Here is a 17,808-nt window from a genome sequence, read left to right on the forward strand (position 1 = left end):
TCACCAAACACATCCCTAAGAATAAGATTTTTCAAGGTTAGGTTTAGGGTTAAATTAAGCTGTCTCTCGCTGAAAAGAATTAAACATTTTGAATTTTTTACTTGTTATATCCAGGTCAAATACTGGGATTTCTAACTTTGTCAGCTGTCATTTGCTCTTTTTAAAGATCAAATCTATTGTGCTATAGGACCAAGTTTAGGAAAATATCCCACCACTGATACGGGGTATGAAAGCCTTTGGCACTCATGTTTTCTGAGTTCTAATGCATAAGGAAAAACTTTGTAACAAAGCTCTGTGAGCTGCTAAATCCTACTATAGAGCTATGTAGTTTCTACTAATATTTTACATGTGTCGGCCTGAGAAAAATAACTGTGATGGTGGAAATAACACTGAGAGATTAATTTTATTGCATTGTAGCTGGTTTCCATACATAAGACATTTTCTTTATTCAGGTATTATACCCCTTTTAAAGGTTTCTGATTTACACCAACAGGAAAAACAGCTACACTAGAATACTTAAAGTGATAGGAGTAGAGCGAAATGCAAGTTTATAACTTGTGAAAATAACCTTAACAAAAACAAATAGGTGTGATTTCAATTTTTAAGTAAGGAATAAAATTTTTTGCACATGCAATCACTGAAGTATTCCTACCCCAAAGATTACTTTTTCTGACAGGGAAAAAATAAAAGTTTAAAAAATGACGCTGAATTTCTAAGTTGAAGGACATACAAACATTAATTTACAGTGCTTTAAAGCCCCTGAACACTGTAATCTCAGTATTCACAACTCTCCAAATCATTGAGTGCCTTACTGTTAATTCTTTATAATGGAAGCCTGTAATTTCCAAGCATTCTAGTTCTAATTATCTGACGTTAGAAACTTCAGCGATACAACTGAAGTTACCGCTTTTCACCTAAATACATGTTCCATGTTTATATTCTTTAAGTGTGAATACTTACTATTTAGAAATTTGAACTGGTTTCAGATTGAGCACTTCAGAGGCATGTGAGATCAAAACTAGAAGTACCAACTACCTATCCTGTTGAGGTTCAGCTCTCATTCTACAAAGAATGATACAATCAGGCATTCCTGATAAGCTTCCCGTAAGTTTGTAAATAAAATATGTAAGACCAGCCAGGTACTTTTTAGTCTTACTATGCATGGATCATTGTAATTCAGCTAGGTAATTTTCAAAATTTTTTTCTTAACCTCAACTATAGTTAGTATCACTATACTATGACAGCATATCATCTTCACTACTTTCACTGAAATACATTTTAGAATATTTGCACAGGTATCTATAAAAAAGGCTGATTTAATAGAAACATATCACATATATATGCATAAAATTGAAATGATGGCTTTGCGGACCTAGAAAAAACAAGAACAGCACTAAAGCAATTACATGCAAATTTTGTGCTTGGATCTGATCACAACTTTTGTCTTCTGGCAGTATTTAAAATTATTACTTACTACTACATTCACTGATCAGTCCCACTTTGTTTTTTCACAATGTGGAGTCCAACCTCTTCTCTTCACAGTAGTTGAAAGCAGAAAAAGTATCTGTCATTGTGACATGTAATTAACACTGCAGACACTGACAGAAACCTCAGTGAAATTTCAAAAGGCACCTCTGACAGCATATTATTTAAGACAACACTCTCAGTGCAGTATGTAGTTTACTTCTTTGAATATCTTCTTTAATACATATTTTTACAATTGTCATGTCTACAGAACATTAAAGCAAACATTCAGAAAAAAATATGTACAAGCATGTGTGTGGCTGATATGCATATGCCAGTTTGCATGAAAACTGACAGAACTGAGCACAAATGACAGCTCTGAGCTGGTATCCACAAACCTCTTTTACAAATAATTCCATTCCACTTGAACCTGACATAATGGTTATAAACTGGCATTTTATGTAAGACCAACAGCTCTTGTGTTTTTCCTCAACATTTGGACCTATTTTGATCTAGATAAATCAACATTCTGAAAGTTTATAAGGAAAGCTCCCATTCCCATCTGTTCTTTCCAGCCTGCATGAAATTATTTATACACACAAAAGGAAGACTAGTTCAACCAAATTTAAGATCTGATTATAAAAACAGATTTTGGTATGTGCTTGAGTACAAAAAACCCTGTATGTTTCTTTAGCAATTGTGTAAATCAAGAACAGTAAATGGCTTTCTTAAAGTGCTCTACAGCTAAGACCAAGTTCACCCCTAAACAAACACCCAAAAAAATCCCCAAAAGCTTACATTAACAACCTTCTTGACCAAGGTGCTAGTAGGCACTATTACACTATATTACTCATTAATTATTAAGAGTCAGACCCTGACCTCACTTACAGTTAATGCAAATTTACACTGATGTAACTGAGAGCAGAATCCATCTTCTGGTGTATACCATCCTCAAATGATATATAAAGGAGTTGCAAAAACAGACGCTCCCTTTTGTATAAATATGTCATAAATAAAACATGTATAGATACAAATATCCATTACAACAGCAGCTTAGAACAGTCTAACATTTCAGCTCTTGTTTTTACCATACTTTGCTAAAAACACATCTTAAGTAAGCAGAGTAAATCTTAACAGCACTGAATTAATTATTTGTGATGCTACACACCCCAGAAACAATTTATGCACATTTTGAAGCTTTTAGTAGATCTTAGACCTTTAGTAGTGAAAGTAGGTAGAAATTTTTGATGCAAAAAAGAATAAATAAATAAAAACTATTAAATATCCCGTGTTTGGTACAAATACTTCATATTAAGTTATTTTTATACATTTGTTTAGAAAAATACACTAAATATTTCTACTTTCATTGCCTAAAAATAAGGACTGGATTATGTATATCCTTGTGTTTTTAAAGGCGGCAATGTCAATTACCGTCAAGCTGCTGGAGCAGACCATTAGTGCCCATTCCCACAGCCCTTACACTGGCAAAATAAAGCCATTGTGGGGCTAATCACAGCTCCAGGTGGATGACCTGGTTCAAATGACCAAGAGGCCCATGGCACAAGTTGCATTTTCTCCAAAATAATGGAAACCTTTTGCTGAAATTTATAATGCTTGTTCACTAATGTATCAGTCAAACCTCCACAGGTTTTAAAAAGAGCTGCATTTACAAATGTGGATGCTTATCTATTAAAGCCATCATTTGTTCCAAAAAATGCACATTCAAACTGTGAAATATTAGGAAAATACTCTTGCAAATAAACTATATAAAGATAAAATACACTTCAAAGATAGTATTTATGTTATTCTATAAAGTGCAGAGAAATCCTTCTAAAAAGGGAAATAACTACTTCCTATAACAACAGTATAATTACAGCAGCTTTTGCATAGCATTATTTATAGAAAATTTAATACTTTCAGTTGCTTCAGGAGGAAAAGGATGAAAGAGTCTCTTCCAGTTCAGATCTTTCCTTTGACACTGATTTACTTTCTTCAGGGATGGCTGAGGATACCAGGTCTCCATTGACAGCACTTCTAGAACAATGAGCAGATCCTATAAAGAGATCAATTAAGTATTTAATTTTCAATTCCTGAAAGTATTGTCCAATCTGTCAATTATTGTATTTGCGAAGTATTTACTATATATAAGCAAACAGAAGAACTAGTCAAGTTGAAGTCTGCTTGAGAGGAGCTACAATAAAGTCAAAATGCCAGCGAGACTCAGAAGGAAAAAGCATGGAAGAATTGGCTACTAAGTCAGCCCACCTAAACAGGAGGGAATAAATTCTGATCATGATCTTTCTTATTGGCAAGGCTGTGTGCCTTCTGAAAAGTGCTGTTCTCTACAAAACACAAGAAGCCACTGAAATGAACCATCTTTCCACAATGCACCGAGTGAAAACTACCCCTGCAATTCACAGAAGTCAAAAAAAGATAATTTTCTTCTGTGACAATAAGCAGGTGGCAAATAGCAATATTCCACATCACTTACCAGATAATCATTTGTGCAAGAGTCTATTAGTACAAACATCCCTTTTCTGGACATGTCTTCATTTTATCTTGCAACTAGTCTCACTGATTGTGACACTGAATGTAACTACTCCAGCTGCAAGATCATTTGTATTATGGATGGAAACCAACACAAGTCGACCAAGTAACAAACTATACAGGTGAATAGAATAGAATAGAATAGAATAGAATAGAATAGAATAGAATAGAATAGAATAGAATAGAATAGAATAGAATAGAATAGAATAGAATAGAATAGAANGAATAGAATAGAATAGAATAGAATAGAATAGAATAGAATAGAATAGAATAGAATAGAATAGAATAGAATAGAATAGAATAGAATAGAATAGAACAATATCATATTGTATCTTTTTCCTCATGCTGATATCAGTGCTAGAACATCTGCTGTAAGCAGGGAAATAAATTGTACTGAAAGATACAAAGAAAACTCACTCCCTTTCAAACTTACTCTGAGAATCTTCAGAAGGTGTATCACTGTAAGATTCTGTATCTGAGTATGTTCTTCTGCGCCGCTGAGAAAATCGATTAAGAGATGAACTGGGTTCTTTTACAGACTGATTAATCCTACAAAGTAAATGAGCTCTGTTAGCAAGCAAAATCTGTAACAACCAACACAAATTTTATATACTTTAAATTCAAAATAACTTTGGTGTTTGGATTAAATTGTATCAATACTTTTTAACTATACTAGTCTACTATAGCAAACTAAAAACAGAACAGTCAACAATCATAATTTCATAACTGCAAAGCCTGAAAGTGGAAATTAAAATGAAGGAAATAATTTGAGAATCTGAAATACTAACTGAAAAAGAATGTTAACATTTTGCACTCTAATTGCATTAACTTGTCAAAACAAGCCATTTGCATAAAGCTTCTAGCATGATGAAATTTTGGTACTGTATTAAAAATAACAGCTGCCACCAATAGCTGATAATCTGCACCTTTTGTTTTCAAAATTAGATCAACTTATGATTTTTTAATTTTTTCCCCAAGCAAACAATTCTTCTCATATTTTTAATTTAATGCTAGCAAGTTCAGGGAGGTCTATTGAGACACAAGAAAAAATCTTAAGGAAAAAGAAAATTACCTTTCTGAATAGCAAGGACCAGGATGGCTAATGGAACGCTTCATCTAGGGGAAAGAAAAAATTCCAAAGAACAAACAACACCAAAAACGTCACAAGCTACTCAGAAGAATGATATGGATATCTACATTATTTTTTACTTTATTTACAGTCTTTACAAAGAGAGATGGCAATTTTTTTTTATCAAAAGCAACCACTCTCAGTTAAAAATCTGATTAAACTATATGAAAAGAGATGTATTGCCATCAGTATTAAATGTTTTAGAACATTCACACAAGAAAAAGGAATAGGTTACTACAAAAAGATGCTACCTCCTATCTATGGAATTCATTCCCTCTTGCACCAAAGCTCCTCCAGGAGCCATTGTTAATTGCTATGATATACAGAAGTATCAAGATATTTTTCCTTTACCAAATGGAAGTTTAAATTCCTCATTAAACAATAAAGCCAAATTATGCTTCTTGATTCCTTGTGTTTTCCCTGCTATCACTGTCAAATCTCTATGTATATCAATGTTATTATTTCAAATCATAATGAGCAGCTTTGTAGTAAAGTGGAGATAAAGAGATGAGAAATCCATATGGAAAGAAAGAGATTCCCACAACAAAACTGCACAATCCAGCTCATCTTGGAATACATACACAGAACAGAGAAAGCATTTGATTCCCCATACACTGTCCTTCTAAGGGAATTTATCAATAATGAAAAGTTATGTAAGTAATATCTTTATCATTATATACCTTTTTGTTAATGTTGTTTGATGATGATGAGGGAATGATATATTAATACAAATATCTTTAATTACATACACTGAAACATGCTATCTTGCTGAAGTGCTTCAAGTCACAAAGCACTTAAGCAGGAGGTGAAGTTACGTAATTTTTATAATCAGTGTACAGTGTGCACTCTAAAAAAATCAAACAGTTGAACTGAGGAATAGTTAAACCTCATTCATTTATGAGATAACCTAATCATAGGGCCTTGACACATATGATAATTTACTCTAATGATATAAAGCCTAGCAAACAAAGACTGAGAATGGAAAACTGATTTATATTTGGGATCAGTACTGATTTATAACACAGTCAAGATTACAACTGTTGACATCATATCACGTAACAATAGCATGGCATTCCGCCACTCCTCCCCCCAGTCCAACCACCAGTATGACACTTAGAAAAGATAATATTTAAAAAATGTCTAAACCATTTGAATAGGTGATGGTGACACAGGAGAAACCAAGGGATCAGGGTGAGGCAGCTGGAACATTTCTGGCTTAAACTTGGCATTAGCGATCTTCACACATTCTTCAAGTGTTGTGATAAATGTATTACATGTGGCACTAAGCAAGGAAGAGGCTTCATTCATGTTCTGAAAATAAATGAAAGCAGAAGCATAAGCAAGAAAAAAAATTAAAAGATGCAAATACAACTTTCCTCCATCACCTCTCCCAGACACATTAATTTCCCTCATTACCACTAAGAATTTACGTTTCCCATTTTGTTAATCAAATGTACACCTTACCATAAAGCAACTTCTTTCTGACATCTGAGTTTCTTTAGGGTACCAGCCAACAAAGCCTTACTACAAAGCTTTTCTCACAGTGACTAAGTGGTACCAGAAGATCATTCAGTGAAATAAATGAATTGCAGCAGAAGGTGTGAACAGTTTTATCACACTAGAGAAAGGAGCTGCAGGTCCATTTCACCTCCTTAAACTGAAAACTTGCTGTGTTGTGCCTTAGCATCAACCCCTGGCTTTGCACTAAAGGACGAACAATACTGTTCACATGCTGTTCAAGTGTGCAAAGAATGAAGTCATTCATAATTTCCAGTCCTTTCACTGAAAAGCAGGAATACATTCTAGTATTGTACTTGTGCACATTCAGTGGTAAATATCTACAATGCATGTTTCCAATGCCTGGAACACTAGCTTTCACTGATGAAATAATAGAATACCCTCCCACGTAACAAAGTAAGAATGGACAAACTAAGATTGCTCCAACTACTTGAACAGAGATGCAAAACAAGACAAAATATTGTATTGCTCATATGATAGCTCTTCTGGCCTTTCAACCAAATGGCTCAGCAACACATTTGGTTCCTAACAATTACAGTTAAACCATCCAGGTACTTTACACACAGAAAACCATTCTTACTACATCTACACTCAAGCATTCAAAAATTGACATTACATTAGGTTTCCCAGCATTGGGGAGATAAATAAGGTTTAAGACACCAACAGTAACTTGAGGTGTATTATATAATGGAATGAAAAGAAATTCTAGAATTGTGCACCTCAATGCTGGGAGGAGAGCGAGTCTCATCATGGTGAACAAATTCTTGTATTGTATGAACTTGCTGCATTAAAAGATCACAGTAGAGACGAAGTTCGGACATTTTGGTTTTAAGAGATTCGTTGGTCTCACTTATTTCTATGGAAAAAAATGGAAATATCAATTTATTGCATACAACGTACATACACATTGTAATTTTTAAGCACTTTTCATTTGAGTATCAACTTAAAAATTATACCACCCACCAGAGTGGCTGGAAATAGTTACATTAGGCTATCCATGAAAAATTATGGAAAAAAAAAATAGCTACTATAAAAAGTTACTGTAACAGCAGAAATGAAATGTCTTCACAACAGCTATAAACAGCATGTTTATTCTAGTGACAGTAACACCTTGCTGGTATTTCAGCTTCTTAAGATACATCAGGTCAATTCAGTAACTAATACTGAGGAAGAATTTACCAAATTTACCATAGAGATGACTAGAAATAATTACAATTTATATTAAAGTACAATAATACTGACTTTGTACCACAATATTTGCACAATGATTATCTGAAGAAGTGATCTACTCTAGGTAACACACATACCTTTTTCTTTTTTTGTTCTGGTATCTGCTAAACAGGCTTTTGCACTCCCCAGTGCTACCAGCCATCTTTGCCTTTCAGCTGCATTAACTGCTTTCATATAGAAATGCTGCTCCCCTGGGATGATTAGCTCCATTCTTGTGTTGTCTGTTGCATGAACTTGTGATAGAAGAGAAAAAAAATTGAAATTGAAGTGTTTTAAAATGCTTATGATAATCCCACAGTAATACAGTAAATCACAATGCACCACTGCTTAGTAAGGAAAACCCCAAAGCTGCTCAACCTTTCTCCCCCTTTCCTTCACCAAAAGAACAAGGTTACAAGCAAAATCAACTGGAATGGCAAAAAAAAGATTTAAAAATGTGATCCTCCTCTCTTTACTTCACTGATTTAATCTACACTAAAGAAACACTAACAAAAAGCAATTACCACATGAAAAATACTTAGTGGCTCATGTAAAGTAAAAATTAAGTTCCGCTTTTGAATATGAAATTACCCACATCACAAGCTCAGTCACCTGTGAGGACCTAGAAAAAAGTCATAGTTAACAGCAGCAGGAAGCTAGAAAACACCTTGCTATTAGCCAAGGAGGCTGATCGACAGTTAGGAATACAGTAAAGACTAAACTCTAACTTTGGAATAAACAGTTCACTTACTATATCAAATACACACATCAGCTGTGCATGTGTACAGCTGGTAACAGTGACAAAAGTAAAAATTACTTGGGAAACCAAAAGACTAAACACTTCTGGTTTATAGAAATCTCCACTTTCGGATCACTGCTGCTGCTCTTCTGGAAAACCGGCTTTTATGATTCAGTTTCTGTCCCTGGTCATAACAGGAAAAAGTAGCAGAACTAAACAGCCAGCTGACATAACTTTAAGCATGAACCTCGTGCACATAACTATTAAAAACAAAGAGTAATAAATGGTGTGTTCTAAATCTCAAAACACAACTCTAGTAACATTCTTTATTATTTGTGAACTATGAAGCTGGCACACTGGACTACAAGCAAACAAAAATAGAGGTGGAAAAACATGTGATGCAAAAATGTATGATTGGCAATCTTTTCTATTTCCATGGCAGCTAAAATTTTCTCAAGCAGAACTCTATTAATTCTTACCTTTTATTTCACACACAGCCATCTTTATGCTTCCTTTGCTGCCTTTGCAAACATCATCCTGGGAATCATAGTATGACAATATCCCATTGTCTAAAACAAACCACCGAGGCTGCCAACCTGGAGAGATGAAAAATGTGAAAGAGAAGGCTTAATTCCTAAATTGTAAATCAAATTAATCTCTTTGTTTGTTTTACTTTAATAAAAGAGGCAAAGATTAAATTATTCTTGTAACACACTAGGAAGTAAACAATCTGTGCGGTATGAAGACCAGAGCCACTCTATAACCAGACTAGTGTTATGTGGATATTTCACTCCCATTCTTTTTGGGTGCAAGATCAGCAACTCTCTTCTGTTTTCACTGTATTCCATTCTAGAGAAAAATTAAATTTTAATTTAGCCACCATGGAATTCTGTTTTGAAGGCTGTGTTGAATTACATACCTCTGAAAAACCATTCTCATTCAGCTATATTTTTCAGGCAGATTTTTCTAAGATTGTAGAAACTTATTTGTAAGATACAAATAAATGACTGACGCCACCAACTGCTACGCTATGTCCTTTAGCTACTGTATTTCAGTGAAAACTTTATATTTCACACTTATGTATTCACACCTTCTCCGTTTCTACAAATAACACCGCACTAAAATATTCCACTAGAGCGTAACAATGACACTGGCCCATTATACTCTCTATACAGCTGTACAACAGGAGCAGATTATGCCTCTATTTTACAACTTGACACCAAACTTTAACTTCCTGCTTGGTTTAGGGTTTGGAATGGCAAAAACTGTGTGGCCAAAAACCTCTAGGTATTTGGTGATATGACATTGTGGCCCAGGGTGCCTTCCAGCTGCCACCCCAACAGAGCAAGCTGAGGTCATCCAGCAGCACTCTATTTTAACACAGGAGGCTAAGGCAGGTACCAGACACAGAAGCCAGCTTCAGGCTTCATACTATTCATAGCATCTTAGAATCATTAAAGGTGGGAAAAGATCTCAAAGATCAACTAGTCCAACCTTTAACCAATCACCACCTTGTCAACTAGACCAAAGCACTAAGGACTACATCCAATTGTTTCTTGGACACCTCCAGGGACGGTGATTACCACTTCCCTGGGCAGCCTGTTCCAATGCTACCCCTTCCATGAAGAACCTCCTCCTGATCCCCAACCTGAACCCCCCATGGTGCAGCCTGAAGCCATTTCCTCTCGTTCTGTCACTTGTTATCTGTGAGAGGCTGAGCCTGACCTTGGCCAGGCTCCAACCTCCTGTCAGGGAGTTGTAGAGTGATAAGGTCACCCCTGAGCCTCCCCTTCTCCAGGCGGAGCCCCTTCAGCTGGCACAGCTGCTCCTGGTACGACTCACTCTTCACCAGCTCCACTGCCCTTCTGGGGACACTCTCCAGCACCAGAGTCATTACAAGTTGTAACACTAATTCATGAAAGTAAGACCAGGCTGCATTAAATCACATTACCATTTCATGTTAAAGAAATAGTAACATGTAACTGTGTATTGTTTGTTTTTTGTTGTTTACTAGCTTAACAGTAAGTACAGGTGTCTTTTTAAATGAGTGGTAACTAAAAAGCATGTCCACACTCAAAAGCAGAATGTTAAAAACCACAAACTCTAAAGGATAAGAACTCATACAGGAAAAATTTCAAGTGGCGTGTGTACGTCAACACTAAAAGAATATGCAATTCAGAAGACTGTCCTGTAAAATGCAACTCAAAAATGCACGGATCTTTTTTCTGCTACAATCTGTTGCAAGACTGTACTGTCTTTATCTCCTGTCAATGCCTGTCAAAACAGTCTTACTCTGCTAAAAAGGAAACCTACATGAATGACTATTCCATCCTTACATTATTCTAATATTGGAAAAAAACAGAAGCAAAGGATTTAAAAGGCCACACAGAAGCAAGGCAAAGAACAAAAGCACCTCTTGTAATTTGAAACTGGGCGGTATCCTACATTTGAGAAAATATTTAACGAATTTGTACTTCACAAATTCTTATTTGAGGAGAAAAAAATAAAAAAGCAGCTGTATTTCTGGTTTGCTTTTAATGAAGGAAGAAATTAAATGTTTTCCGTAACACTTAAGCAACAATAAAGCTCCTTTGCTGCTTGGTGTCTAGCATTAATGACAAGTACTACAGCCTATATTTCGCCACAAAAACAGATACTATACAGACAGCAGAGTAACAAGGCAGACAGTAACAAAACTTAAACTAATATGATTACTTTTTTAAAAAACGCTGCCCTCCTACGTTCCGGAGATTTTAGGTAATCCCTGACACATTAATTTTGAAATTCAGGAGCAGATGCTCTCTGTTGGCCAGCATAAACCTAAGGAAGGGTTCTGAAGTTTGCTGGTTCAGAGGAGTACTGGATTTCAGCAGAAATTAGCTGCATGCTAACAGTCTATTGTGTGTATAGCATTCACAGCTACTGGTGAGTATTTGCTTATTAAATAAAAGAAGAGCAAACACCACAAGAGTTCACTGCCTTTCTCCATTTATCTTTTGCTACAGCAACATTTTCAATCATATAAGTGAAAGTGACAATTTTCATTGTTTTGAAAACAACCTTGTGCTCATTCTTTCACAACTTTTCCTCTATGAGTTTTCTCTATTCCTATTGTGAAAAAGTGACAAAGACATCAAGTATCTAATTACAGCACAATTACTGCTCCCTTTTGCCAGAAGACTCCTATCTGTGGACACATAATTGCTCTGAAAAATGCAAGACTATGCTTTGTACACTTCACAGCACATCCGTACAATCCTCACAACGCAGCCCACATTTTATACTCCCTCAGAACCAAGTTTCACGCCACTCCACACTCACAACCTGCATATGCTGAAGCAGAATTCCACATATGAAGTGCTCAAGAACCAGAGGGCAAAGAAGATACTGCCAAAGCAGTGTAACAAGAGGCAAGATTAAGCACGGTATGTGATCCAACGCTGATCGGCTTGGGAGATACAATTAGTCTTATCACAGTATCAGCGAAGAAATATTTCACCTTGACACCACTGCCCGCTCCAGAGGGAGAAGGAGTCTCTATTACAGCAGAGGATCAGCCAAACAAAACCAGGCAAATGCTGGCATTTGGCGCACTTTTTGTCTGCAGAGCTTCCAAAAGCGCACTTAATGAAACTACAGCTCATTGTGTGTGTTCCAGTTTGGGATATAGGAGCTCCCTGTCCTGCTGAGAGTCTCTGACTAACTCGGCAAGGAGCAATCCAGGTGGCGAGAGAGGCTCGGCAGAAGGCCCGGGCCGGGCACGGTTCGGGCTGTGCCAGGGGCAGTGGGTTCGCCTGGCTCCGGCCCGGCCCGGGTGAGCGTGGGGAGCGCTGGGGCTGCTCCGCCAGGCGCATCCCCCGGCCCAAACCCGGAGCCGCCTCCAGGCGCCGCCGCCCCGCGGCCGCCTCCGTCGCGATGCTCGGCCGCTCGCCGGGGCTCGGCTCCAAGCACAAATGTCTCAGCCAACGCGTTACCGACAGCTCCGGCCGCCCGCCGGACGCCGGGATTCCCCCAGGCTGCAGCAGGACCTGCAGCGCATCACGGCCGAGGCCGAGCCGAGCCCTAAACGGCCGTTCCCCGGGCCTGCCCCCCGCCTACCCGCTAGATAGTTGGTCCACTTGTACAGGACGCCCTCCATCGCTCAGAGCCCGGCACCGGGCCGCATCCTCCTGCTCCGCCGCGGGGTACGGGCGGCCGCGGCCGCCGCGGGGATGGCGCTCCCCTCCCGGCCCCGCCGCTGCCTCCCCCGCGCGGAGGCGGAGCCGCTCAGCTCAGGCGCGGCGGCCGCGGCGGCTCCGGCGGCGCCGCCCGCCCCGCGGGGCGCTCTGCATCCCCCATGCGCGCCCGGCCGTGCTCCCGGCCCCGCCGCCCCGCGGCTGCTTCCGACGTCCCTTCCACTTCCTGAGCGGAGAGGGCGGCCCGAAGAACCGCCCGCCCCGCGGCCGCTGCCTGGGCCGGGCTCGTCCGCACGTCCGGCGCGACTGAGGCGGGGCGGCGGCGCTGGCTCGGCCCCCGGCGCTCCGGGGACAGTGCCACGCCGGCGGCCGCCTGGGAGCGACATGGGCCGCGGGCTGCCCCTGCTCCTGCTGGCGCTGGCGCTGCTGGCGGCCCCGGCGCGGGCCGAGGGCGGCACGGCGGCGGAGGAGGAGGTTCAGATCGAGGTGCTGCACCTCCCCGAGGCCTGCAGCCCGAAGAGCAAGAAGGGCGACCTGCTGAACGCGCACTATGACGGGTTCCTGGCCAGCGACGGATCCAAGTTTTACTGCAGGTGAGCCCCCTGGCAGCACTGACCATACCAGCAGCAGTAATTTCTCCCCGCCTCAGCCTTCTCTTTTCCTTAAGCGAATGTTGAAGGGTGCAGTTTCCCTAGGGTCAAGCGGAAGCGCAGAGGCAAAAGATGGAAATCAAAGACGGCTTTGCTCGAGGCTGGCGGCCGTCGCCAGTGAAGGAGCCCGACACGGAAAAACTTGGAGAGCCTGTAGCCCACACCTGACATGGAGACCCTCTTTGGCAGGGTAGAAAAAAGCCCCCATCATGTTGATATTTGCTGTGCTGTAATACGTGCAGAAAAACTCGGCTTGGTAGGAGGAGCTCCTGGTAGGAATGTACGCTGACAATTTTAGGCAGAAACTTTTATATAGCATGCACTCCCACATAGTTGGCACTGTGCAGTGCCAGCCACATTATTACAGTAGTGGTTTGCAGCCTTTTTGCCTCGTCCCTTTTGCTGTTTCCCTTCTTGATTCATTGAGCCATCCATTTTACCACAAAGTTATCATTTAGGCTTTTGCTTTTTCACTTTGCGTCATCCATCTATTCTCAGACAATAGCTTTGCTCATTACAAAAATCCTGATCCATTCCCCCTCTTGTATAATTCAAGAAAAGAATCAGTATAGGCTAATTCTACATTTAACAGTACCATTTCACTTGCATTTCTTTGCCTGTTGAAGTGACTGACTGGCACATGGAGCATACCCAGTGCTCTCTGGGTGTTTTGCTCAGTTGCTGTTTTCTGCAGTGCACATTCTGGGGATGTCTCATACGACCAGAAGCTGTCTCTAGCACTGGCTATCTGACCTGGCCCTTGGCAGGTGAGCACACAGTACTGTCGCTGACATTGCCAGGTTTCCCCAGCACACACCTGCACTCTCAGTCCCATCCCATCGTGCAGTGTTGTGAACTGCTAAAGACATTTTCACTTTCTAGTGCTCCCCACATTCCTCTTCTTGGAGACTTTCTGCAGTGGTACCTTGTTTCTGGCATGCAGTGTACATGATCAGGAAGATTGGATGTTTTCATAAGAAGTTCAAAGGCAAGGGTTTTGGTTTTTTTTAGTTTAAAAAGGAGGTTTCCACTTATATTTATCTCAAGATTTGACTTTAAATTATAAATGTAGCAGAAAAAGTGTTTATACTTTGTATTCTTGCACTCTAAACATTCTCATGTGTTAATAATCCATATTCTTACTGTAACTAAAAGTTATATATATGTAAAAAAATACTATATTAATGTTACTCATACAGAATTTTTTTTTAATAGTCGGACGCAAAATGAAGGCCATCCAAAATGGTTTGTTCTGGGTGTTGGACAAGTCATAAAAGGCTTAGATATTGCTATGATGAATATGTGTCCTGGAGAAAAACGGAAAGTGACAATTCCTCCATCATTAGCATACGGACAGCAAGGATACGGTAAAAAAAGAAGTTTTAATGCTAAACTTTGTCTTTCCTGTGTTTTTACCCTTTCAAACATACAGTATTGTAGATGTTTGTAAGAACCTGTGCTCCCATTTGGAGGCAGTGCAGCTGTGCAGCCCCAGCCCTGCTCATTGCTACACGGGTTCAGAAGTCCTGAGCACAGACCCACAGCCAGGCCTTGCAGTTTGGAACTCAGTGCATGCCACCCAGTGCGTTTTCCCAAGTACTGCCACAGTGTGAAACATGAGCAGCAAAAGGAAGATCTCCTGGAGACACATCAGCATTATTGTGTTAATCTATTACATTCCAGTCACATTTGGTTTTTATTATTTGACTGCTACCTGTTTAGCCTTTTAATGACAATCTGCATCTTCTGAGTAAAATGGGATATAATGCAGTGCAATTAATGTAAGTAGAAATAATTTGCTTAAAATACCGCTTATGTTCTGAATAGTTAATGGCTCTCATTATCACATTACACAGTAATTGTAACAGTGCAATTCATTAAACCTGATTTGAATATAAGATAATTCAGTGTGCAGATTACTTTTTATAAGTTCCACTACAAGTCTTATGCAGTGTTTCAGCACTTAAATGTAGATGAATTCAGTTCTGACATGGGTGTAGTAGTTTCTGTGAAAAGGCAACTCTTGCTCTATAATAATACTTTGGTATGGTATCTCAGGATTCAATGCATCAGTTTTGGCTTCAATACAATTTCATACAAAAAGGAAAAACACCAATTCAAATAAAAAATGTTCTTTAATACTAGTATTAACTATTTGTTCCAGGTAGCACTTGAAGGAAGTAGTATTTCCCTACAGCACACCTGTCTTCTGTCTCAGCGTATTCCTGCATGCTGGGGAAGATGCCTACCTAATCTTGAACTAGAAAAGTGCATGTGGCTTTCTAAATCTTTACGTGTCTTTCCTTTGTTGGTATGTATATTTGTAAACTACTGGCACTGAATTCTAGTACTGTATTCTTTCTTTTGTAAGTGGTATTTAAATCATGATTTATATTCTGATGTATTTAAAACTACTTTCCTAAAGCGTGGAAGGTTAAAGCCTTTTGAACTCTGAAACCTGACATTTTTACTATGTCTCTTTTAGATGAGTAGTGTAATAGTTTTGTTTATCTTCTGTTTACAAACAGTATAGATTCTTCAGTTTATGAAGGATGGACACAAGCTCAAAATTCTGAGGTTACAACATCATGCTCACTGGCTTTGGCAGCTTGCATGCTTACGTTTTAATTTTACATTGCATGATTTCTTTATGCTCTTTTGGCACTATTTTTAGACTGCATTGGTTTGTTGCTGTCTCTTCTCAGTTCCCTTTTTTTTACCAGATACATGATACATGGACCTGTGTTTGTAGGCAGTGCTGGTTTTAGATCAGGTGGCAGAAAATACTTTGATCTAGGAACAAAGAATTCTAACAGTTGTTCTCTTAATTTAGGAGCCAAAGTATTCCAGTAGTTTGATGTTTCTGTGGGGTTTTTTTGCAAGTCAGATGACTTACATTCTGTTGCTGCTTTTTGAGATGTACATTTTAAACACTGTTTTACAGCATATGTAAAATACCTTTTACCATAGGTATAATTCATACAAAGTAGGTAAAACGTGATATTGTCTGCTTATTTCTTCAGACAGAAAATGCATAGGAGCACTGATCTACTACTGTTATATTTTAAATCAGCTTGCATCTGTTTAATAAAGACTTACATCTTAGAACCAGTCTCTAAATAAGCCCTGTCATGTGACAGGATGTGAGAGAGTGAGAACTTTAGAAGTACTCGTTTTTCATGATAACCATTCACCTAATCTCTGAAAGTACCTGAATTGGTATGTAATACACTTTTGTTTCAGGCAGGTACATGATCAGCAAGTTTCCTCCAAAATAATTTATCTAACACAATCAATCTTCCTGTCTAGATGTACATTTAAATTCAGAGTTTAATCTGAACATTAACACTGCCTTTTTTAATTAAAAATATGCTTTACATGTGAACTTATCATACATGTGATCTCTGCCCACAGTGTCTGATTCCTTAAATGCTTTTTTTTTTATTTTATTCATAGCACAGGGCAAGATTCCACCCAATGCAACATTGGTCTTTGAGATTGAACTTTATGCAGTAAATAAGGGACCTCGTAGTGTTGAAGCATTTAATCAAATAGACAAGGACGGTGACAAGAAACTCTCTGAACTTGAGGTAATATGATGCAAATAATTAGAAACAAGTAATTTATAAAACTATAGGTGTGGCTGCATCAGTGTTGTCTTTACATGACAACTGACTGTGTAAGGTTTCTGTGTGCTTACACAAACTACACTGTGGTGTAGTTTGCTGAAATTTGCTTTAATAGGTTAATAAGTCTCACATTTCCTGTAGACAAACTGTATATATTTGTGTATATATATACATATATATACTTATATTATTATATATTACTGTTATATTATACCCCCAGTGTCCTTGAAGATAGCTAGATTGAATACTGGCATAAAAGTCACAAAGATTTGACTTCTTTTCTTCTAGATAAGCCAGTATTTAAAAGAAGAATTTGCAAGAGATGGCAAAAAACGTCATCCCTCTGCCCATGATGAAATCTTAGCTGATATATTTAAGAAGAATGACCATGATGGAGATGGCTTCATATCAGCAAAGGAGTACAATGTCTACCAGCACGACGAACTCTAAGTACTTAAAAAAAATATTTGGCTGTTTTCTGGACACTGAATTCTAAATAATAATACTTTTTCATGGAATTTTTGTATTTTTTTTATAGTGGAATCTTTTTATATCTTTTAAGGTGACTGTAAAAATCTTATTTTTAACATTCAGCTAAGAAAATGTGTCAGATCTTTCAAAAAAAAGAAATAAAATTGAAGTACACCATGATCTACTATTTGTGGTTCCTACATGTTCCAATCTACAGTATTGCACAGTAGTCCCGTTTGGTGAAATACTGATGAAAATAATTATTTCTGTTCTATTG

General features: G+C 38.5%; 2 protein-coding genes across 6 annotated transcripts in view; one reads left to right on the forward strand and one right to left on the reverse strand.

The window, feature by feature from the left end:
* Window positions 1–12,844, reverse strand: part of PLEKHA3 (pleckstrin homology domain containing A3) — a 26,649-nt gene extending 13,805 nt beyond the window's left edge. For 2 of the 5 annotated variants that reach the window (XM_033516032.1, XM_033516031.1), the window contains exons 1-8: window positions 12,106–12,475; window positions 9,086–9,202; window positions 7,966–8,121; window positions 7,378–7,514; window positions 6,287–6,451; window positions 5,084–5,127; window positions 4,445–4,560; window positions 3,379–3,517 (exon numbers count right to left, since the gene is read on the reverse strand). In XM_033516032.1, coding sequence (XP_033371923.1) covers window positions 3,390–3,517; window positions 4,445–4,560; window positions 5,084–5,127; window positions 6,287–6,451; window positions 7,378–7,514; window positions 7,966–8,121; window positions 9,086–9,202; window positions 12,106–12,460 — 1,218 coding nt within the window. In that variant the 5' untranslated portion in view covers window positions 12,461–12,475 and the 3' untranslated portion in view covers window positions 3,379–3,389. Of the gene's footprint in view, window positions 1–1,298; window positions 3,518–4,444; window positions 4,561–5,083; window positions 5,128–6,286; window positions 6,452–7,377; window positions 7,515–7,965; window positions 8,122–9,085; window positions 9,203–11,930; window positions 12,080–12,105; window positions 12,476–12,704 lie in introns of those variants that run through there. The other 3 variants (XM_015634246.3, XM_033516030.1, XM_033516033.1) reach the window with 3 other exon arrangements.
* FKBP7 (FKBP prolyl isomerase 7) lies at window positions 12,803–17,711 on the forward strand. Its single transcript, XM_015635545.3, has 4 exons — window positions 12,803–13,374; window positions 14,647–14,798; window positions 16,888–17,021; window positions 17,349–17,711. Exons 1-4 carry the CDS (start codon window positions 12,818–12,820, stop codon window positions 17,508–17,510), a joined length of 1,005 nt encoding a protein of 334 aa, XP_015491031.2. The 5' UTR covers window positions 12,803–12,817; the 3' UTR covers window positions 17,511–17,711.
* The last annotated feature ends 97 nt before the right edge of the window (window positions 17,712–17,808 follow it).

Source organism: Parus major, chromosome 7 (assembly GCF_001522545.3).
Source record: "Parus major isolate Abel chromosome 7, Parus_major1.1, whole genome shotgun sequence".
NCBI lineage: Eukaryota > Metazoa > Chordata > Aves > Passeriformes > Paridae > Parus > Parus major.

What these genes read in the sequence shown, in the direction of transcription:
- FKBP7 (XM_015635545.3), top strand. Translation starts at nt 12,818, where the DNA reads ATGGCGCTCCCCTCCCGGCCCCGCCGCTGCCTCCCCCGCGCGGAGGCG. An exon ending in ATACGGACAGCAAGGATACG is followed by an intron (nt 14,799 to 16,887) that starts GTAAAAAAAGAA and finishes TTTTATTCATAG; the next exon opens with CACAGGGCAAGATTCCACCC. An exon ending in AGAAACTCTCTGAACTTGAG is followed by an intron (nt 17,022 to 17,348) that starts GTAATATGATGC and finishes CTTTTCTTCTAG; the next exon opens with ATAAGCCAGTATTTAAAAGA.